This window comes from Heptranchias perlo, chromosome 1 (assembly GCF_035084215.1).
Source record: "Heptranchias perlo isolate sHepPer1 chromosome 1, sHepPer1.hap1, whole genome shotgun sequence".
NCBI classification, from domain to species: domain Eukaryota; kingdom Metazoa; phylum Chordata; class Chondrichthyes; order Hexanchiformes; family Hexanchidae; genus Heptranchias; species Heptranchias perlo.
The window spans coordinates 29407181-29430936 of record NC_090325.1 but is presented as its reverse complement, the minus strand read 5'-3'; the positions used below and the strand labels follow the sequence as shown (position 1 = coordinate 29430936).

Sequence of the window (23756 nt, the reverse complement as noted above, 5' to 3'; positions counted from 1 at the left end):
GTGTATTGGATAATTAGGGAATGGCTTAAACTCTTAACCTTTGAATCTTTTCCTGGTATAAAGAATAAGTTAAGTTTCTATTGAAGTCAATGGAAAAGAAAGTCGAGCAGTGAGTGGTTTTGACTGAAGAGAGTGAACAAATGATACTTGATGTTGTCCAACCAGATCTGGTAATGGTGGTTATGCAACTTTAATTTAAATTTACTCATGATCTTTTAAAGTTATATGTTTTACGTTAATTTTTGGTGCTCATCAAGTTGAGGAATCTTAGAGCTAGATAACAGAAAACTTTGTCCCCACGCAGTGTCATCACCTAACACAGCCAGAAAAGGTATAGTATAGCCAGCTACAGAGTAAAGATCCTTCCACAGCCCTCCAACAATGTGCCTTAGCCATAACTTCAGAATAGCAGCAGTATTAAATTTCCATTTCCCCCACCAACCATCCTGATAGCTTCTCTGAGGTGACTGCCAGTTCAGAGGGGAGATTGCCTGCGCACTATGTGCAGTGAAATTAAAAGCCTATTCATTATAAATGCACTTATGATCTCACTACACATATAACCAGAGGAAGTCTTCCCCTTTAGTATCCATTTCAGGAGCTGTATTGAGACGGTCCCAAGCTTATTTCACAAATCTCCTCTACAGACAGCAAAGTAGGGAGAATTTCATCATGTCAATCTCTAAGCAACCATGGTGTGCCCTAGGTGAAGGAGCCTCAACTGCTGGTTTTCTTCCCCTCCCTTCTATCCCATAGCAAAGTGGCCGGCCTCCATTCAGCTGGTTCCATAGTGAGATTGTTTGGGGAATCATGTGTGCAGAATGTGCACCCCATTGCTCTGTGGGATAGAAGGCACCAGGAGACAATGGAGGGGAAGAAAAATGTGGTAGTATCACCCTCGCAAATAAATACAATGTGTGGAATAGCACTGTGTCTATGGCAGTAACACATCCCAGGCTTCAAGTTGCACTAATAAACTACCCATGGCTTCAACCTCACAGTTGAATACCTGAATCTATATTTTGCTGCTGCCTTGCCACACACTCCACTATATGTAACACTCTCCAGCCTATGTAACACTCTCCAGCCTATGTGTTATTCTGTATGTGACATGAGACCTATACATTATCCTGTATGTAGCACACTCCAACCTTTGTATATAATGCACCCTGGCCTGTGCGTTACACTGGGTCTGGTACACTCCTAGCGATGCTATCTTGTACGTACCACACTCCAAACTGCATTATTTTATATGCAGCACAATCTAAGCTGTGCATTATTATAGAAACAATACAGCCTGTGCATTATCCTATATGTAGTCATGTGATCTTGCGTATAACAAATTTCAGAACATCTATTTAACTTTCTTCGCTTGCTATTTGTTGACTGCCAGGGTCCTCACTAGTCTTTTATTGATCTACACAGGTTGTAGTTTACTGCCAGTTCACCGGCATTGAGCAGACATTCCCCTGCGGAAAATGGCTGGATGAAGATGAAGGAGATGGACTGATTGAATGTGAACTCTATGAAATGGTTTCACTGCGACAGAAGAGACAGAAAAGTATATATGTATTTTTAAAAATTAAACTCAACAATTTCATTTCATGGATTTCTAAGGGAAAAATTTTCTGGCCAGTGGAATTTGACAGCGCATGTCCTTACTGGAATCCCACTGTGTCTGATTTTCCAGTTGGGCTCAGTTGATTGCATGGATTGCTCTCTGATCGCTGAGGAGTGAACAAGGTTTAGGTATTAAGAAACCCCGCACAATGTCTCCTCCAGCATCACCAGTGGCCACCGTCTCTGCTTCACTCCTTCCTATGATGGCCAGCACGTTCTCTTCAAGGAGGTTTGCAGGCAGACTCTTCCTCCTCTGGTGGCAGACTGTTGCCTGCTATTGTGTGCGACCTTCTCCTACAAGAAAGAAGGAAGCGTGTTAGTGAGAGTCTTGTGTGGTGTTTGGAGAATGTGGCTGTCGTGATGGAATAGCTGATAGTCTGTATGTGAGATGTGAGTTGTGGGTGTGAGGGTTGTAATAGTGGTGAATGTATGAGGAGAAGGAGGTTTAGTAAAGTGTGGTGCAGTGATGGTAGGAGAGTGAAGGGTAGTGGGGGAGGGTAGTCCTGTGCATGCTGTCAGTGTTGTAATCAATGAGGCTGTAAGTGGTGCAGCTATGAGCAGAGCGTATGAGAGCAGTCTTTTTACCTTAACAACTCTAGTTAGATCATTAAATTTTTTCCAGCATTGTAGCCATGTTCTTGGTGCAATGCTCCTGACATTGACATACTCAGTGATCTCTGTCCACTGTCATCTCAGTAGATACCTTGAGGGCTTCCTGCCCCCTGGAGGAAAAAGTATGTCCCTCGTCCTCTCCACTGCCTGCACCAAGGCCTCCAATGCAGCATCAGAGAATCTTGGTGCCCGCTCACTCCCTCCTTTAGCCATTTGTTATTCTCGGGTTGTTGTTGTTCAAGTTGTTCTCGGGTCTCTGCAGACAGAATGTGTTAATTGTATCTATGTGATTTATATCAATTAGTGTTAATGCGTATCAATAGAGAACTCTCTTGTATCCATTTTTAAGAGTGCTGATCTGGGGTATGGTGGTGGTAATGTGGATCTCTGTGAATAAAGGCTTGAAGCAACTGAAGACTAGGCTTTAGTATTCTATCCTTTCACCACCTGGCTATCCAGTTTATATGAGGTGCTGGCTGTCTTTAAGTAGCATCATGGCTGCCTGATATTACCCCCCCCCCCACCACCCCGATAGGTGTGCAGCCAATGAATAGCGCAGGTAGTGCTGGCTGCACGCATGGATGATTATAATTAGCAGGCAGCATGAATATTGCAGGAGACGTTGTCAGGCTGTGGAATTCACTTCCAGGGTTAGTGGTTGATGCAGAAACTGTGTCAAGATTCAAGATTAGATTGGATAGGTGGATGAAGAAAAAAGGGATGAAGGGATATGGGAGTAGGGTGGGTAAATGTGATTAGAACTATGTGCTCGTGTGGAGGGTAAATGCCGACACAAACTGGTTGTTCCAAACGGCCTGTTTCTGTGCTGTAACTGTTGTGTCTTTCTGTGCCACTGTGATCAGGTCATGTGGTTAGTGCACACTGCCCAGAACAAGTCTGCCGCCTCGAACCAGGCACGTTATACACTGCCATGTGGGAAGCACAGCCTGGAGTGACAAACAGGGCAACCCTCTTTACAGCCAACTTAAGCTGCAACATTTCTCCAGCCATCAAACGCAGGGTTCTGTTGTCGAAAGCTGTTTCCTTCCTCACATTTACTTTGGCATGAAATGAGTCAATGAACACTAAAGGCCTTGTATAATGTTGCTTTACTACCTCAGCTAGCAGGCCGATTTGAAGGATGGTTTTATAATTAGAACATATGTTTGGCCATAGGAAGGTCGGACACTGGGCATCCTGAGGACTTCTGTACTCTCAACAACCACCAGGGTCCATCTTGTGAAGGACACCCCTCCCTATATAGCTTCACCTAGCTGTGTCCTATTAACATGTCACAGGACATTTTTTAAAAAATGCTGTATCTTTTTTTACTAGAACATCCATGGTCACTGTGGATCTGGACAAGCGATATTAAGAATGCAGGAACAGATGCTAATGTTTTCCTCCAGCTATATGGTGAGAAAGGGAAATCAGATGAGATGTGCCTGGACAATAACTCGGACAACTTTGAAACTGCGCAAACAGATAAGTTTATGGTAGGTGTATGCAATATGGGCTTACTGCGGGATTCTGCAAAGGTCCAAGTTGTGACAGTGTCCATGTGACTGTAGACCTCCACCTCTCCATGTTACTTTACTGCATTCCTGACAAGTTCATAAAGGCAACTTTGGTATTAAGTTCCATCACTAATGGGTATATATCCATACAGTTTCTCCTGTAGCATTATTAATAGGTACTTACCCATAGAATTCCTCACAAACCATTACTAATCCCATTCACCCCATCCCCCATTTCTGCCAGCAGATCAATCACTGCCCCTCTCCGCATTTCCCTCCACAATATCGGGTCACATGTTAACAAGGCCCATGACATCATAGCTTTGACTGAAACTTACTTGAGGGTGGTGACACATTTCCCCTGATCAAACCCCCCTAGCCTGTCTATACTTTGCACTACTAGCCTCACCCACACAGCTATGGTGTTGTGGCCGTTATCATCAAGTCACACCTTTGTCTTTCCTCTTACTCCCCTGGCACCTTCTGCTCCTTTGAGAACCTCACCTTGTTCCATCCATCTCACCTTTCCTTTAAAATTGTTGTCTACTATTTCCCCAAGCCGCACCCTGAGTTTGTCTCTGAGATGTCCTCTCTCAGCCTATGCACTTAGCGACTCCTCATCCTCAGTTACCTTAATCTCCATCTCAGCTCAGCCTAGACTTTCTTCGAATACCATCCCTAGTAGATATTTATTGAGTTCCTCCCATACGATCACTTATAGGCACTTACTCAAAACATTTCTCTTGTACTAACACCAATAGTCACTTCCTGTACTAGAGAATTGAGGAACAGGAGGTGAATCCATCTGTAACTTTAGTACGAGTCAGCTTGGCTCAGTTGTAGCGCTCTCACATCTGAGTTAGAAGATTGTGGTTTCAAGCCCTACTCCAGGACTTGAGAATATGAAAGGAACCAGTACTGGGAATTTCCTCGGGGCTTACCCTGCTGTCCCTCTGTAATTTCAGCAGAAACCCTGTTTACGCACATAAACGAGGTGTTATAGAATCATAGAAGTTACAACATGGAAACAGGCCCTTCGGCCCAACATGTCCATGTCGCCCAGTTTATACCACTAAGCTAGTCCCAATTGCCTGCACTTGGCCCATATCCCTCTATACCCATCTTACCCATGTAACTGTCCAAATGCTTTTTAAAAGACAAAATTGTACCCGCCTCTACTACTGCCTCTGGCAGCTCGTTCCAGACACTCACCACCCTTTGAGTGAAAAAATTGCCCCTCTGGACCCTTTTGTATCTCTCCCCTCTCACCTTAAATCTATGCCCCCTCGTTATAGACTCCCCTACCTTTGGGAAAAGATTTTGACTATCTACCTTATCTATGCCCCTCATTATTTTATAGACTTCTATAAGATCACCCCTTAACCTCCTACTCTCCAGGGAAAAAAGTCCCAGTCTGTCAAACCTCTCCCTATAAGTCAAACTATCAAGTCCCGGTAGCATAATAGTAAATCTTTTCTGCACTCTTTCTAGTTTAATAATATCCTTTCTATAATAGGGTGACCAGAACTGTACACAGTATTCCAAGTGTGGCCTCACCAATGCCCTGTACAACTTCAACAAGACATCCCAACTCCTGTATTCAATGTTCTGACCAATGAAACCAAGGATGCCGAATGCCTTCTTCACCACCCTATCCACCTGTGACTCCACTTTCAAGGAGCTATGAACCTGTACTCCTGGATCTCTTTGTTCTATAACTTTCCCCAACGCCCTACCATTAACGGAGTAGGTCCTGGCCCAATTTGATCTACCAAAATGCATCACCTCACATTTATCTAAATTAAACTCCATCTGCCATTCATCGGCCCACTGGCCCAATTTATCAAGATCCCGTTGCAATCCTAGATAACCTTCTTCACTGTCCACAATGCCACCAATCTTGGTGTCATCTGCAAACTTACTAACCATGCCTCCTAAATTCTCATCCAAATCATTAATATAAATAACAAATAACAGCGGACCCAGCACCGATCCCTGAGGCACACCGCTGGACACAGGCATCCAGTTTGAAAAACAACCCTCTACAACCACCCTCTGTCTTCTGTCGTCAAGCCAATTTTGTATCCAATTGGCTACCTCACCTTGGATCCCATGAGATTTAACCTTCTGTAACAACCTACCATGCGGTACCTTGTCAAAGGCTTTGTTGAAGTCCATGTAGACCACGTCTACTGCACAGCCTTCATCTATCTTCTTGGTTACCCCTTCAAAAAACTCAATCAAGTTCGTGAGACATGATTTTCCTCTCACAAAACCATGCTGACTGTTCCTAATTAGTCCCTGCCTCTCCAAATGCCTGTAGATCCTGTCCCTCAGAATACCCTCTAACAACTTACCCACTACAGATGTCAGGCTCACTGGTCTGTAGTTCCCAGGCTTTTCCCTGCCGCCCTTCTTAAACAAAGGCACAACATTTGCTACCCTCCAATCTTCAGGCACCTCACCTGTAGCGGTGGATGATTCAAATATCTCTGCTAGGGGACCCGCAATTTCCTCCCTAACCTCCCATAACGTCCTGGGATACATTTCATCAGGTCCCGGAGATTTATCTACCTTGATGCGCATTAAGACTTCCAGCACCTCCCTCTCTGTAATATGTACACTCCTCAAGACATCACTATTTATTTCCCCAAGTTCCCTAACATCCATGCCTTTCTCAACCGTAAATACCGATGTGAAATATTCATTCAGGATCTCACCCATCTCTTGTGGTTCCGCACATAGATGACCTTGTTGATCCTTAAGAGGCCCTACTCTCTCCCTAGTTACTCTTTTGCCCTTTATGTATTTGTAGAAGCTCTTTGGATTCTTGTTAACCAAAGTTATGGCAGCAGAGCGGAAGGCCCGAGAAAATTCCCAGCGTATATAAATGCAAGCATTTCTTTCTAGAAAATTGAGAAAAGGCAGCTGAGTTGAGCAATTCAGTACAGACTAGGAAGAGAAATTTGAGCATAGGCAGTGCTTCTAAATCCACAGCTGTTCAGTACAGTACAGAGTTCACTATTATTTTTCAATATAGTTTCTACCGCTCTGAGCCACACCTTTAGGTATTTTAGCTTCCAAAGATCACGGTGTATCGACCTTAAGCCTCTAAGCCTCAAACTTCATAATGCTGGAAGAGTAGTCTACTGCCATCAGTGATACACTGAAGGCAGTGATTTGGTTACATCCCTGACACGGGGCAATGTATCTGTGGGAGTGTCCTCAGTGAGGCCTGGCTACTTTCAGCCAAGCTTAAGCCAATCAGAACATTACATATTGAAAGTCAGTGATTGAAATAGACAGGTGTTATGTAGGATAAGATCCTGTGCGGATTGATTGTTAAAGATTTACTTTTTTGCCTCATCCAGATTGAACTCCCAGACCTGGGAACCCTTTACAAGCTCAGAATCTGGCACGAGAAACGGCATCCTTTCGCTGGTTGGCATTTGAATAAAGTGAGTCACCAACACGCAGAACATAAAAATGCATGGATAAGAAAAGGCCATTCCATCCAACAAACCCACTCCTTCCATAGGCCACATGCAATCTGCCCTGTTGTGGATTCTCCCCTTTTTATTTCTATGGGTTTCACGTTCAACACAAACCTTTGTCAATGCCTGAAACTCTGTCCCTTCCATGCAGAATTTCAGTGACACCATCACTTGCTCAACCAAGGTTGCTGGTGGGTACACTAGGCTCAGAGAAATCTCTGAATTACCTTTCTCACCCAATGCAATTTCTCCAAAGAGGGGATTTTAACTCACTCCATCCAGTGGAATCTGGGCAGATCGGGAGTTAATATCCCTGGGGTACTTTTTCCTGCAAGGATACTGCCCCGCGGCTGTTTAAAAACCAGGCAGTTGAGGTTTCCACCATGGATGCCACCAGTAAAAGCTGCCGGAGCGGAAGCGGAGGGCTTGTCAGGTAGGTTTTAAACTTTCCTCTGTGGGGCCACATAAGGAAAATTTGGGCCTCTGCCGTTCCAGGCTTCAATCCCTTCGCACCCGTGAAACCCTCTGAAGCCCCCTCCCCCACACTTCCCCTGACTTACCCGACTGCCAATGGACGGCCTCTGAGTGATCTGATGTTTGCAGGGCGGGAGATGACCAGTTGCCTCTTCATGCCTGTTTCAGGTGGGCAGTTGGATGACAATATGTTACTGAAGCCCGGCTGTAGAAAGTGATCAGCCTTCCCAGGGCAACGCCCAGGAGGAAAGTCTGCCATGTTCCCCCGGCTTTGTGCCCGGGAGTTAAAATCCCTGCTCAAGTTTCTCAATGCTCCCAGTAAAATGCAGCCTGTTGAGATATATATATATATATTTTTTAATTCATTCTCGGGATGTGGGCATCGCTGGCTAGACCGGGTAAGGGCGGCAGGTTTTCTTCCCCAAAGGGCATTAGTGAACCAGTTGGGTTTTTTTGATGGTGGCTATACCATCAAGGAAAAACACAGAATGTAGATAGGAGCTTTCCTATAATAAGGGAAAATCAGAGGGAGAATCACCCAGTGGTAGTTCTGCTGCATTTCCTGATGGATTGCTCGCACCCTCTGCCTAAGCCAAGTCACTTTTATACCTTTAGTTTTAATTTAACTTCTGTTTGCGCTCCTCTCCCCCTCATTATAATATCACACTCCCTGGCAGATAGTTCCTCTTTGCTTTCTGAATGGTCTGGCAGTGATGAGTCAGATTACAAATCCAGAAGCAGAATGCCCCCATTGACAGTGTGGGTACCAATATTACAGTGTGTGCGAGACTCAAGTGGCAAAGGCAGTTGTTGAGTTTCAGGTCCCCAAGTAGTGATAGTGAACAGGAAATCAGTGAGTGGTGAACAGCAGGGGTACATGTCCATTGTGACTTTGAAGCAAATATCAGAAACCGCACTCCAGGCCCTCGACTGCACGTAAACAATGCCATGGGAAATCTACTGAATGTTGTTAAAGCCACGTGTGAGTTCAGATCAGCCATGATCGAATTGAATGGCGGATCAGGCTCAAGAGGCTGAAAGGCCTATCCTGTTCCTAGGTTCCTATGAGTGAATAAACAGATATAAATATTACATGAGATTTAATTCTGGTGATTTACTGTTACCAGGCAGATCTGTGTCTGGGTCCAGCTAATGGCACAAGCACTATGTGTGTATGTGCTTTAATTTACCGCAGGTGACTTTATTGAAATCGCTGACAAAGGAGAAGTATAATTTCAAATGCGGGCGATGGTTGGACATCAATGAAGATGATAATGAAATCATAAAGGAGCTGCCTGCTGAAGGAGACTACGTGGATGAAGTCCTGCCCTGTGAGTGGGGAAAAAAGCCAGACAGACTGTATTCAAACTGATAGAAATGATTTTTTGTTTGTTATTATTGCTGCTGTTTTGATTTATTTCCTTACTCCCTTCCCTTGTATCTGATCTCCCGTTGGCTTTGCACTATTCCCCGGATGCAAGGGTAGGGAGGTGGACTCTCCACACAGGTCTCTGCCAATGTTGCTGTTGGGCACTTGTGCACACCGTACCCACTGCTCTTTCCTTCCCTCCTGAAGGAGAAGTACCTGGCTTCCACTCAGCGTTTTCTTCCTTCCCCATATCTTAACACTTCAATACCAAAGCACATCAGTGCACCAAGAAGGCTCTACACCAAGGTGCTGCTTTATATAAACAGAAAGGGGGTGGGGGGTGGTAGAAACATCAGAAGAAGAATCACCAGAGGTAATTTTGACTTTGGGTAGAAGTGTAAAACAGGTGCTAGCAATTCATTACACATCCATTATTATTGGGATATGAAAATCAGGAGAGGAGTATAACGGGCAGCTGAATCAATATTGCCCATTTTACACTATCACCCAAAGTCAAAATTACCACCACTATTTTCACCCCCCCCTCCTGCTGTAGAGCCATTTGTTGGACTGCAGAGAATTGCAACTTTTTATAGTTTTTGTTTATATTACTTCACTCTCCTCGCCCGCCCCCCCCCACCCCTCATTTATTGTGCTCATCTCTTCCTCCGTGTTGTGCTATGATGTGTGTTGTTTCCCATCTGTGACAGTAGGAAGATAACCGGCCCCTAGGGTATGGATGGCTATTAGGTGATGCATTGCAGCCCCTTCAGCAGCAAATCCCATTGTCTTCCCCAGTTCACAATTGGGAAAGTGAGTGTCTTTCGTTTTCTGATGACCTAGTGTTGATGGAAGCTCACTATGTGCAGGGAAACACTGCACATCAACAGCTGCTGCTCTGTGCCACAGCAGGTCAGTAATCTAAACTCTCTGGGCACCACTGGAGCACTGCAACTTTAAAGCCAAAACCTGCCAAGCGGACCCCAAAGCCTTAACAGGAAGCTAGATAAGTGCATGAGGGAGAAAGGAATAGAAGGCTATGTTAATAGGGTGAGGTGAAGTAAGGTGGGAGGAGGCTCGTGTGGAGCATAAATGCCGGCATACACCTGTTGGGCCGAATGGCCTGTTTCTGTGCTGTAGAATTCAATGTAAAATCAGGACAAATTCAACATCCCTGATACTCTTGAGATTCTGTGTGTGTTCCTTGTAGTGGTGAAGTATCGGATTATCATCTGCACTGGCAAGGTTAGTGGCAGCGGCACAGATGCCAATGTCTTTATTTGCCTGATCGGCTTGCAGGGAGACACAGGGGAACGGATGCTTTACGACAGCAAGAATAACGTCAATAAATTTGAGAAGGGCAATGTGAGTACAATATATGCAATCTTATCAGCAACTCACTGTACCTTGCTTTATCCAGTCTATCTATACCCTTATTTATCCAAAGTGTCTATATCCTGACTTAACCAGCATGTCAATACCCTGATTTACCCATCTCAATATTTGTTCCCTGATTTACCCATCTCAATATTTGTTCCCTGATTTACCCATCTCAATATTTGTTCCCTGATTTACCCATCTCAATATTTGTTCCCTGATTTACCCATCTCAATATTTGTTCCCTGATTTACCCAGTCTCAGTATTTGTTCCCTGATTTACCCAGTCTCAATATTTGTTCCCTGATTTACCCAGTCTCAGTATTTGTTCCCTGATTTACCCAGTCTCAGTATTTGTTCCCTGATTTACCCAGTCTCAGTATTTGTTCCCTGATTTACCCAGTCTCAATATTTGTTCCCTGATTTACCCAGTCTCAGTATTTGTTCCCTGATTTACCCAGTCTCAGTATTTGTTCCCTGATTTACCCAGTCTCAGTATTTGTTCCCTGATTTACCCAGTCTCAGTATTTGTTCCCTGATTTACCCAGTCTCAGTATTTGTTCCCTGATTTACCCAGTCTCAGTATTTGTTCCCTGATTTACCCAGTCTCAGTATTTGTTCCCTGATTTACCCAGTCTCAGTATTTGTTCCCTGATTTACCCAGTCTCAGTATTTGTTCCCTGATTTACCCAGTCTCAGTATTTGTTCCCTGATTTACCCAGTCTCAGTATTTGTTCCCTGATTTACCCAGTCTCAGTATTTGTTCCCTGATTTACCCAGTCTCAGTATTTGTTCCCTGATTTACCCAGTCTCAGTATTTGTTCCCTGATTTACCCAGTCTCAGTATTTGTTCCCTGATTTACCCAGTCTCAGTATTTGTTCCCTGATTTACCCAGTCTCAGTATTTGTTCCCTGATTTACCCAGTCTCAGTATTTGTTCCCTGATTTACCCAGTCTCAGTATTTGTTCCCTGATTTACCCAGTCTCAGTATTTGTTCCCTGATTTACCCAGTCTCAGTATTTGTTCCCTGATTTACCCAGTCTCAATATTTATACCCTGATGTACCCTGATTTACCCAGTCTCAATGTTTGTTCCCTGATTTACCCAGTCTCAATGTTTGTACCCTGATTTACCCAGTCTCAATGTTTGTACCCTGATTTACCCAGTCTCAATGTTTGTACCCTGATTTACCCAGTCTCAATGTTTGTACCCTGATTTACCCAGTCTCAATGTTTGTACCCTGATTTACCCAGTCTCAATGTTTGTACCCTGATTTACCCAGTCTCAATGTTTGTACCCTGATTTACCCAGTCTCAATGTTTGTACCCTGATTTACCCAGTCTCAATGTTTGTACCCTGATTTACCCAGTCTCAATGTTTGTACCCTGATTTACCCAGTCTCAATATTTGTACCCTGATTTACCCAGTCTTAGTGATTGTAACCTGATTTACCCAGTCTCAGTATTTGTTCCCTGATTTACCCAGTCTCAGTATTTGTTCCCTGATTTACCCAGTCTCAGTATTTGTTCCCTGATTTACCCAGTCTCAATATTTGTTCCCTGATTTACCCAGTCTCAGTATTTGTTCCCTGATTTACCCAGTCTCAATATTTGTTCCCTGATTTACCCAGTCTCAATATTTGTTCCCTGATTTACCCAGTCTCAGTATTTGTTCCCTGATTTACCCAGTCTCAATATTTGTACCCTGATTTATCCAGTCTTAATATTTGTACCCTGATTTACCCAGTCTTAGTGATTGTAACCTGATTTACCCAGTCTTAGTGATTGTAACCTGATTTACCCAGTCTTAATATTTGTAACCTGATTTACCCAATCTTAGTGATTGTAACCTGATTTACCCAATCTTAGTGATTGTAACCTGATTTACCCAGTCTTAGTGATTGTAACCTGATTTACCCAGTCTTAATATTTGTACCCTGATTTACCCAGTCTTAATATTTGTACCCTGATTTACCCTGTCTCAATAATTTTACCCTGATTTACCCAGTCTAAATGTACAAACCATCAATGTGTTCCCTATATCCAGGCGGATGAGTTTATCATTGAGGCAGTAAGTCTGAAGAAGGTGACGAGGGTGAGAATAGGACATGATGGGAGAGGTGGGAGCTGTGGCTGGTACCTTGACAAGGTGATCGTGAAAGAAGAAGGAGCTCCCGAATCCCAGGCTGTGGAATTCCCATGCGACAGGTTATTATTTTTAACTGCTAATTGATCCATCTTAAAGGATATCATTACTGTGTATGGGTCTGTGTATGCATGTCTGTGCACACATGTATGTTTCTGTGTGGTGGAAGGGGGGAAGAGAAAAGGGATTTAGCAATAGGTGGAATAAAGTAAAACGTATTGTTTATTCATCACCAGGTGGCTGGATAAAAGTGAAGATGATGGTCAAATTGTTCGCGAGCTAGTTCCAAAAGGAGACACACCGATGCTGAAAAGTAAGTAAGGATTTTGTCTGAACTTTGTAAATTTGAGTCAACCAAATTTCTTTCTATTTAAAGGTGCCTGGTCACTTCAGCGGAGAAATTACATTTAAAGGAGAGGTGTAACTTTAATTAAGATTGTCTTTTTGAAGGGATGGTGCCACTTCAGTGGGGAATTTTCATTTAAAGGAGAGATGTGCCCACAATGAGGGGGAAGTGTTACCTCAATGGGAAATTTGTATTTAAAGGCTGTATAGAATCCAAGCCTGTACAGCATGGGTGCTGTAAAAGCCCAGATAGCCTATTCTGAAAACACAACTACCAGGTTATGTTGGACTGTGACACATTTGCGGCATAATAGACTCATAACCCTTCTGCTCCTTGTTTTTCGAACCTCGGTGCAGCCTGAGCCCGCACACTCTGCACAACTGCATGTTTCCAGAGCCAGGAAAATGACTGAGTGATTTTCAACTGCCGGCCATCTGTTTCTCACCTGAAAAATGGGCAGCCAGCAATTAGCTGGTGGGCTTCTAAACGGGCGAGCAGCGTACCCACATGAAGAGGAGGGAGGCTGCTTAAATATGCAAAACGGGGTCCTTCGCTAGTGCAGGCACCCAATTGCAATTTTCAGGTACAAATGGATTGAGTGTGAGCCATGCACACTTTGCCCAGTTTACCAGGTGTTGGGTGGCCTAGCCAACTGGTCTTAAAGGGACTGCTGGAAACCTGTCAAAAAGCAGTGCAGAAAGCTTTCAATTTTTGATGGTGGGCTGATTGTTGAAAGATGAAAATTTACTTGATAGTTTCCAGAAATTCCTTTATAACGCAAATTCCAGCAACACTAGTTTCTACTGTCCTGCCATAATAAATGAACTCAAAGGACTCCAAAACTCTACAACTGAAAGTAGCTTCAAGCCAACTTCAGTGCTGAACTCCAGTTCAGACCAAATTCCTTCTACTCACTGAGCTGGCTTTTCACTCCACTAGCCTTTCACAGCTCAATTGCCTCACATTTATACAATCTACATAAATCCTCTCAAATTAACACGAAACACAAACAGCCAAATCTTACACAGATGCCACTTCCAAAAACAGCCAATCAAATAAAAATCACACCCAGCCACCAGTACTTTCACACCTAATTAACAGCTATCTTTTCAGTCAAACTAGTCCAAAAAAAATCCAGTTAATACCTAACTAGTCAAAATTTATAATTTACTATTACCCGCTCACACTACAGTTCTGGCCAAACTCCCTTTACTTAGCTGCCTTCTTACTTGCTGGACTCTCGCAGCATAATGAAACATCTAGTTCATCATCATACCAGTGTCAGCCTTGGCTCAATGGGTAGCACTCTTGTCTCTGTCAGAAAGTCATTGATTCAAGTCCAAAGACTTGAGCACATAATCCAAGCTGACACTCCATTGCAGAACTGAGGGTGCTGCACTGTCGGAGGTGCCGTCTTTCGGACAAGACGTTAAACGTCTGCCCTCTCAGGTGGATGTAAAGGATCTCATGGCACTATTCGAAGATGAGCAGGGGAGTTCTCCCCGGTGTCCTGGTCAATATTTATTCCTCAATCAACACCTAAAAAACAAATTATCTGTTCATTATCATGATGTTTGTGGGACCTTGCTGTGCACAAATTGGCTGCCGCATTCCCCACATTACAACACTTCAAAAAGTACTTCATTGGCTGTGAAGTGTTTTGGGAGGTCCTGAGGTCATGAAAGGCGCTATACAAATGCAAGTCTTTATTTCTCTGTTTCACCCGTGAAGCCTGTGCAGTGGTCTTTCGCTAATTTTTGTTTCTCGGATGGAATTTTCAGATATCAGTTACCATATCATGGTGAAGACAGGAAGTGTGCCAGGAGCCAGTAGTGATTCAAAAGTTTTCATCAAACTGTACGGAGAGAAGGGAGACACCAGCAAGCAACCCCTAGTCGTCTCTGACAACGACCTGAGAAATTACTTTGAACAAGGGCGGGTGGATGTTTTCATCATCGAGACAATGGATATTGGAAAAGTAAGTACATGTTGGTACTGCTTGCAGAACGAGCCTCTGAGCTATTTTATAACTTGCTGACTAACTACATCCCAGCTAGGAATTTATCCAGTGAAAGACAACATTATGTGCAAGATCTCCATCCTCCCTCTGCTGGACACACATACAATTACACAATATAAACCTAAAAATTACTGTTGGCCATATTGGAGAACGAACGTCCAATGCATTATGACATTTTTTTGTCCGTTATTTCAATGCAGCCATTAACCCATTTATTTTAAAGGTCCAATACGGTGGACAAAGGATTGTCATAAAAGTGCATTAAGCATTTGATCGCCAATATGGCCGACAGGAATTTCTAGCCTACCATCTTAAACAGTACACCACTTCTTTCCTGTCTATTATTTCACGGATAGTAATGAACTTTGAGCTTAAGAACAAAATAGATAGAATCATTTTGTAATTTATATTTTTAACTTTAAACTCTTGGGGATAATTTTAATTTTTGGCGGTGGCATAAAACAGGCGATATTGGATCAGCCGCATGTCACACACTTCACCCGATTTTCCTTTGCATTGTAGACGATGGTGTATAGTGGGCGGCCAATCCAATATTGCCCATTTTACTCCACCGCCAAAAGTTAAAATTACCGGCTTATAATAAGCAGCAACCATAATAATACTAATAATAGCTTGACTTTACTACAGACTAACTCATTTACTGAAGTAATTCTCACCGCTAGCATCCAATCTCTCCCTCCATTGCAACTTTTCCTCTTTCCCTATTTTATCAATGCTACTACGGTTTGTGCTGCTCTGAACTTTCTTGTTTCTTCTAAGCTACAAATATACCATTTTACATACTCTTCTCCCTCCATCCCCCATTGTGTTGAAATCAAAATTCATCATGCAATATCTTTCTCTAACCCACTCTTTCTCCGGAACTCAAAATTGGAACTTGTTACCTCTCTGTCTTTTCTTTCCTCCTACAATCTACAGGTTTTTGAAATCCAAGTTTGACATTACTGTGAACAGAACTTCTTTGTAGCATAATTTGATTATCTACACAAAGGGAGTGGAAATCTGGAACTCTCTCCCCCAAAAAACTGTTGAGGCTAGGTCAATTGAAAATTTCAAAACTGAGATTGATAGGTTTTTGTTAGGCAAGGGTATTAAGGGTTACGGAACCAAGTTGGGTAGATGGAGTTAAGATACAGATCAGCCATGATCTAATTGAATGGCGGAACAGGCTTGTGGGGCTGAATGGCCTACTCCTGTTTCTATGTTCCTACTATATTCTGGAATTCACACTTCACTGCCACCTCCCTTAATCATGTACAAAAGTGATCCACCATGTTCGGCTGAGCCTGGTGACCATTCCACTCTGCTCCATGGTCTCTCCACTATGGTCTGCTTCCATAGTACTGCCCTTGCTTGGTTCCATTTTTTCGTATCCCAATGTAGGTAGCACATCTCCTACAGTGACTTCTTCCTCTACCCCCAGATGGTCACCTAGGATGTGCCCCAAGTTTCAATCTTTCCCCTCTTTTCCTCATCTATATTCTGCCCTTGATCACATCATCTGTAGGCAGAGGGTCAACCTTAAATGTATATTGATGAAGCCTAGTCGTATCTTTCTGCCATCACCGTCAGCTCTGTGACCATATTTTGTCTGACTGCTTCTCCAGCATCAAGTTATGGATGAGCAAGAACTTTCTCTAACTTAATATCAGAAAGACCAAAGCCATCTTGTTTAGCTTCCACCAAACCTTCATAGCCTGACCCTTGATTCCATCCCCTCCCTTGCTGATCATTAAGTCTGAACCCAGTGGTGAGCAACCTCAATGTCCTGTTTGACCCAAGCTGAGCTTCAAACCTATATTGTTGGTGAATAACATAGCTTGCAGCTATTGTCTCTGTGCCAGGAATGAGAGTTCTAGATGCAGAATCTGGTGCTCATAGATTTGTTAGAGGAAATGATGTCCATAGACAAGACACAGGACGATGCAAAGGCTGTGAGAGACCTCACGTTACAGTTGCTGAGTTCAGTAGCTGGGTGGCCAACCCTCAACCTTTCTAATTTTGTGTTACATAATCTCGCTTTCACCAATCAGCTACAAGACCATTACATCATACTCCTTCCATGACCTTTACCCTCAGTTTATATTAGCTACCCTTAGCTCAGTATTCCAAAGACTTGTTGTCTCGTGGTACCAGAGGATAAAAGCTCCACAATGGGCTTCAGGACATTATGTAAGTTGTCTTGTCTCCTTATATGTACAAGCCTTCAGTCACTTTCCCTAACTCCCATCACTGCTCCATGCCCGATTTCACTTCCGCGAAGTGCTTTGGGACATTTTATTACATTAAAAGTGCTATGTAAATGCAAGTTGTTGGTCTGATGACTGTTTCTTGCTACATGCTTTCTTATGTTCTTAAAAAGGATTGCAGTCAGTCACAAAGGAGTTGTCTGTTCTGTCTCAATGCAGATTTAACTTATGATGCTGTAGTGGCAAAGTGACATTGTGGCTTGTGAGTTATTGCCTTAATCTCATTTTGAGAGATGATCCTCATACTTCAGGTTTAGTGCTGACTATAACTCACCTGCAACATCATTGCTCACATCAGCCTACTTGTCAGATGCAAGTCTTATCCCTTGACTTTTCATCACCTGCGCTCCATCTGATCCACATTGTCTACATAGTTTTCATTAAAGATTATTTCTGGTGATTTCAGTGTCACTGAAGCTTGCTCAAGATAGCATAAAGCAGTGCAGTGACATTTTCTTCCCTCAACAAAGGATGTTTGAGGGGAGAAAATTGCTGTAAACAAGCAGCAACATAGTGTGGTGGATGAGATTATTCCTAGGGACTGGATGGTGCAGTGGGTTAGGGCACTCTTTCACCTCTGGTACCTAGCTTTGAATCCAGCATACACTGGTGGGATGACAGTTTCTTTTCTCTGTTGGCTTCTTGATCCAGTTCTTAGTGTGCACAGGCCTGAAGCACAGAACTGTCATTAATTTGGAACTACCTGTAATTGGTGTTAAATTTGAAGTCTCAGTCAGAGATAGTTGGTGCGGAAAATGGAACTATCACACTACCCCCTCCGCCTTTCCCCCCAAAAATCACATTGAGTAATGCAAATAAGTTATAAGAATAGATATAGATTGAGGCAAAATAATCCATGGACTCGATAGATCCTGCGCTGCTCATGTTGGGGGAAGGTTGGTGTTGCCTCAAGAGGGCAGAGCGTAGTGGAGGTTTTGCTTGATTATACTTTGGAATCAGGAAGCATTTATGTTGAAACTTTCCCTCATCAGATTAAGTGGTTGGGATAGACACTATGATAAGGTGGATTATACATGGCCTGTTGAAGGGCCAAATAGCCTTACTCATTCCATGAATGTGTATGTTTTTAAATGTAGTGGAAGGGTGGTTATTGATCCTTTGAGGTTTCAAAGAGTTGATAATTTAACTTTTTTGTCTTAAAAGCTAAACCGTTTGTTGATTGGACACGATAACGTAGGACTGAGAGCTGGTTGGTTCCTGGACAGCGTTCAGGTTAAGGTTCCAACACACGGGAAGGTGTACATGTTCCCTGCTCACCGATGGCTGTGCAGGGATGAATCAGATGGCAAGACTGAGATTGAAATATACCCCAGTGAGATCACGGAGATCGAGAAATGTAAGGATATGAACTAAGACAAATTTGAAAGGAAAGGATTCTCATCTACATTGCTGCATGACTCTAAATGTTTTAAAGGGAAATATCTGCACGCTTGCTGTATTCCGTATTTACCCTTTGTTTCTGTGTTTAAAGCATTAAGATGGGTACATGCAAGCCATTAATGCCCTCCTTCTCATTACCTCAGTGTTGATCAATCTGTCCTCTCACTTGGTGCCCAACATCCTTGTTCTTCCTAAGCTCCAAATATGCTGAATCTACATGATCTTTTTTTTCCCTTCATCTTCAGTGTGTTGAAATCAAGACTAATGTCACTGTCTCCTACTCCAACTCATTCTTTCTCAAGACCTCAAAAATGTGGAACTCCATACTTCTCACAGTTATTCCCTGATGACCTATAAGCTTTTAAAACCCAAGATCAGCATCACGAATAACTATTTTTTGATTAACTCTGACATCTGTGCTATGCTTTTTCACCCTTGATGAATGTCTACACTATGGGCCTTGATGCCTTTCACAAAGATACATACAGATGAAGGAGGCCATTCAGTTATTCTGGCTCATCCTTCCATAGAAACGTACAGTCCCACCATTACTGCATCCACTGTCACCTGAAAAACTGCAGAAGTTTTCTCTGCTATTGTACACAAAAGACCTTTCCAGTTATTGATCACTCTTTGAGTGATGGAGTGTTTCCTGACATCAATCCTTAACTTACGTTTCACTAGTTTGTACCTATATCTTTTGTCCTACAGCCATGGTTTTAATTTGAAATAGTGCTCCAGATTAACCTTTTCTATTCCATTTAATATCTTATATATCCCTGTAAGATCTTCTATCATTCGCTTCCCGAAAGGCTGAAGACTTTTCTAATCTTTCCTCATGACTCAATCCTCTGACAACAGGGATCATACACATGGCCCTTCTTAGGACCACTTCTAAAAAAAAATCCACTTTCCTTAGTTGACTCCAAAGCACACTCATGTCTGCAAGTGTGTTTCTCAATGGCACTGAATGCAAAAAGTGTTAATTGCTTACTTTTTGTGGGAATCTGCTAATGTTACCTAATTCTCTGCACAGAAGAAGTCGACTGCTGTCCAGTCTTGTTTGAAGCCTGCCGATTTTAGACCGGTGCCCTCCAGTGTGCAAACATACCTGAGGGTAAATTTACCGATCCTGCACTCCCAGTGGGGAACTGTGCTCAAAGGGAGAGTGGAACAGAGATAGGCCTACAACACTGCAGTGTCGGCTCTCCAATCCACACTACCTTCCAGTGTGGCTCCCTGCTGGAAGAGTGACATCAGTGAATTCACCCTCATGTCAATACATTTCCATGGGTTGTCTTGTTGTGCATGCACTAGCCCAATTCAATAAGGAGTGTTTGTGTATCTTATTGCCATTTCCTGTGTCTTTGACCAGTAATAAACTATGAAGTAGAGGTGCACACAGGTGACATCAGTGGAGCTGGCACTGATGCTAAAGTCTTCATCCAGATATATGGAGAGCATGGAAAGACGGAATTAATCAGCCTCCGAAGTCGTTCGGACAATTTCGAGCGAGGAGCAACTGAGCTGTATAAGGTAGCTCAAGAAAGTTTAATTAATATTTTATTTTTTTATTATTACAATTGTTTTTTGGTCACATGTTCATACACTGTTGCCTTAGTATACAATATGCACAGAGGACTCAGAGGGCTAGTTCTGGTGAGCAATGTTGCAATTAGACCTAAGAGGGTGGCTGCCTTTTGTATGTGACGTTTTGAAAGATTTAGAGTTTATGGAGGTCGGGAAGCCAGCAGGGAGGGCACTGGAGGAGTCAGTTCTAGTGGTGATGAAAGTGTGGATATTGGGATCAGCAGCACTGGGAGGATAAATAGGGAGAGAGGCAGGCAATTTTGTGGAAGATGAAAATAATTGTTCTTTGTGATGGATGGGACATAGAACATGAAGCTCAGCTCTGTATCAAACTAAATGTCAAGGTTGCATATAGTCTAGTTCAGAATAAGTGAACAGCTAGAAAGAGAGATGGCGTTGGAGGAATAAGTATGAATTTTTGGCAGAATTCGACTGCGATGGCTCCAATTTTCCCCAATGTTCATTTGAGGAAATTCTCACACATCTACGGTTTAATGTGAACTACACCAGGTGGTCAGGTAAAGTGGTGAGTTGTATCATGCATATGGAGCTGGAAAGAGTTGGAAACTGGCAGATGGTGTATGAAGATCATCTCAACAAGGCAATGAAAAGGCAATAAAAGAGCTTGATGTAGCTAAGTGAGGCAGTGAAAAGTACTGGGGAAGATACACACGGAAGCTCCGTGATGCCTCCAATACATGGATTCCAAACAGCCAGTAGCAGCTCCAAAGCAACCTCCCAGGCCCATCAAGGCCGGCCAAAGTAACAAAAAAAACCAGGTCTTTCCAGCAGCTAGCCTGAACAAATCTAGTGGGTCCACCGGGGCTGCTCCCAGCCGTGCAAACCCACACACCAGGAGTCGATCGGTGGGCCTCGCACCCTCCACCCCCAGCAGCTAAAAAAAGGGGCAAGAAAATGGAGCAGTGAAAGCAGAGTCTTTGCAGTGAGCTGATTTTCATAGGCCTCTTTCCACCAGGCTTTTCTAATGCCTGTTGTTATAGAGTACTCAAACTCTCTGCAATCTCACTGAAACAGTTGATTTTGATGTACGTAGATTGAGGCCATGAATGTTGGCAAACTGATCAAACTCCGGATCGGCCATGATGGAAGCGGTGTGGCTCCCGGCTGGTTTCTGGAATCGGTCACAATCAATCGACTGAACTTCAGGGCCGTGGAGGATGACAAGAAGAAAAAGAAAAAGAAGAAGAAAGTTGAGGGGGATGCAGATGCCAAGCAGGAGGAGATAATGGAGACCTACACCTTCAACTGTCAGCGCTGGCTTGCCAGTGATGAGGGAGACAGAGAGCTGGTGGTGGAGCTCTTGCCAGAGGATGCTGATGACCTTGAAGGTGGGTGTAAAGGTGGCCATGTTGTCAATTTTCAATGTTGAAGTAAAGTCTAATAGCAAGTTACATGTGTCAGCTCTCCACGGACTAGAATCTGCTCCATTTACACTATGGAGCAGCATACAGAGCGCTGCAGGTAACACAAAAACACCCTGGGGTAGAAATTGGATATGGCCCATTTTCGGGCGAATAACCAACAATGGACAGGCAGCGTGAGCTCCAACTGGGAGGCCCAAGGCTCACCTGAAATTGGGCCAAGGGCCTCATTTCAATAATTTGGGTGAGATGCTGGCACCTGCTGAGGCACCTCGCCCTTTTCAAAAGGATGAGTTTCGGGCTGCTTGCCTTGTCGGCAGCGGCCCTTGGGTAAATCACAGGGAGTGGGGGGGGGGGGGGGGAAGGACAACAGGAGGGGGTGCTGATCGCAGGCCCTGCCCATCAAAATTTCAACAAAAAAACACCGTACTCACTGCTTTGTAGATTGCAGCTGCTTAGCCGCAGCGACACCTGAACATCACTGAGCGGAGCAGGCCTGGTGCTGCTCTGCTGAGGCCGGCCAATTTAGCATAAGGGCTTTTAAAACAGTATATTACTTTTAAAACATAGGTAAGAGGCCTAACACCTGTTTTAAACAACCACCAGGGATCCCTGAAAAATCACACGACTCAATATTAGGTTGGACGTTTTTCAGACATCCTTGGGGCACAGGCCATTACGGCCCGATATTGGTACTTTTTGCACCCGTTTTTCGCAACTGGAACCAGTTTCTCCCCCATAGCTCTCTGTCTGGTTTTGACCCAGCAAAAGGTGGCAATGCTAATTCAACTTAATTTCACTGATGAAGTCTAAGCAGTCTCCATATCTACTTAAATATTAATCTATTATATATAATATATTGAGGCATCCGGTCATCAGACAAGCAATAGAGAAACAGTCAGTTGGGGTTAAGGCAGATTGTTGGGACAAAGTAGAGGAAGCTTCACTTGCATCTAACCTGTCCTGTACTTCCCCTGGGCATTTTTGATGGTGTAAAAGTGTTCTATTGCAAGACCCTTAGACAGGCTGGTACGCCTGATACTGCTGCCGATCTTATATGGGATTCCTCTGCGGGGCGGGGTTACAATAATTCCCTGTGATGGGAGTTCCCCCCCCCCCCCCCCCAACGCTGCTGGCCTTGTAAGGAATGGGTGGAATCTCTGGCCCTTCCAAGGCCCGTAGTATCCCTCACATAAGCCTGGGGCCTGGTTACACTGGATCCTTCCCTTCCAGCGCTGCAAGATTGTGCCAGAAGTGCTGAGGATTTTCAGCTCCTTCTTCCTAACATTGAACCTCTTTCCCTACATATTTTGTACGCAGGCCCCTTAATTCTCCCATCCTTCTCCATTTCAAATAACCTACCCATTTGAAGAGAATCTGATCCCTTTGTTGTATCTTCTCTAACCCTGTGCTGTATTATCAACAATGGCCTAAAGTTTAATTCACAATTGATAGTAAGGGGGTCATTTTAACCTAACCCGCTCATCAGGAAACTGACGGGATCGGGTGGAATGCCGGCTTTACACCCCACCCAATATTACCGAGAGTAAAATCGGGCGGGGTGTAAAACCAGCGCTATACCCGAACCCGTCAGTTTCCCAACAGGTTGGTTGGAGTAAAATTGCTCCCTCTGAACCAACATTTCTTGAAAAATTATTTTATTAGAATTGAATCATCACAACATCTGTGGAAACCGGTCGAAACCTGAGGTATCAACAGAGTTTGCTTCTATTTACAGAGAACTCATACATGGTTCACGTGTTTACTGGAAATGTAATGGGCGCGGGAACAGATGCCAACGTCTTCATTAACATTTACGGTGAGACAACAGACACAGGAGAACGTCGCCTCAAGAACTCAAACCAGTTCAACAAGTTTGAAAGAGGACAGGTACAATACGATTGTGGTAATTGAGGTGGGGGTGGGTAGGGGAGTGTTTTATCATCTCTAGTGATTGCTCATTGCGTAAATGCACCATGCGGTATCCCAGAGACATTACACCAGGAAGGTTCCAGGCTCGATCTCTGGTCACTGCTAGATTAGCTGATTTAGCCAAGATGACCATAGGGGTCACTCAATTGGCCTCAGACTTCCTTGCCAAGGATTCCACGATCCAGCAATCCTTGCCAGTAGTGTAT

At 43.7% G+C, this 23756-nt stretch overlaps 2 protein-coding genes across 2 annotated transcripts in view; both read left to right on the top strand.

Annotated features, from left to right (window-relative positions):
* Positions 1-12930, top strand: part of LOC137308557 (lipoxygenase homology domain-containing protein 1-like) — a 48184-nt gene extending 35254 nt beyond the window's left edge. Inside the window, exons 10-16 of the mRNA XM_067979180.1 lie at positions 1426-1561; positions 3568-3728; positions 7121-7207; positions 8913-9048; positions 10297-10451; positions 12511-12671; positions 12846-12930. Coding sequence (XP_067835281.1) covers positions 1426-1561; positions 3568-3728; positions 7121-7207; positions 8913-9048; positions 10297-10451; positions 12511-12671; positions 12846-12930 — 921 coding nt within the window. The remainder of the gene's footprint in view (positions 1-1425; positions 1562-3567; positions 3729-7120; positions 7208-8912; positions 9049-10296; positions 10452-12510; positions 12672-12845) is intronic.
* Positions 12931-14742: 1812 nt separating this feature from the next.
* Positions 14743-23756, top strand: part of LOC137320985 (lipoxygenase homology domain-containing protein 1-like) — an 87374-nt gene continuing 78360 nt past the window's right edge. The window contains exons 1-5 of the mRNA XM_067983057.1: positions 14743-14933; positions 18410-18602; positions 20022-20182; positions 21291-21585; positions 23357-23508. Of these exons, the coding sequence (XP_067839158.1) occupies positions 14754-14933; positions 18410-18602; positions 20022-20182; positions 21291-21585; positions 23357-23508 (981 nt within the window). The 5' untranslated portion in view covers positions 14743-14753. The remainder of the gene's footprint in view (positions 14934-18409; positions 18603-20021; positions 20183-21290; positions 21586-23356; positions 23509-23756) is intronic.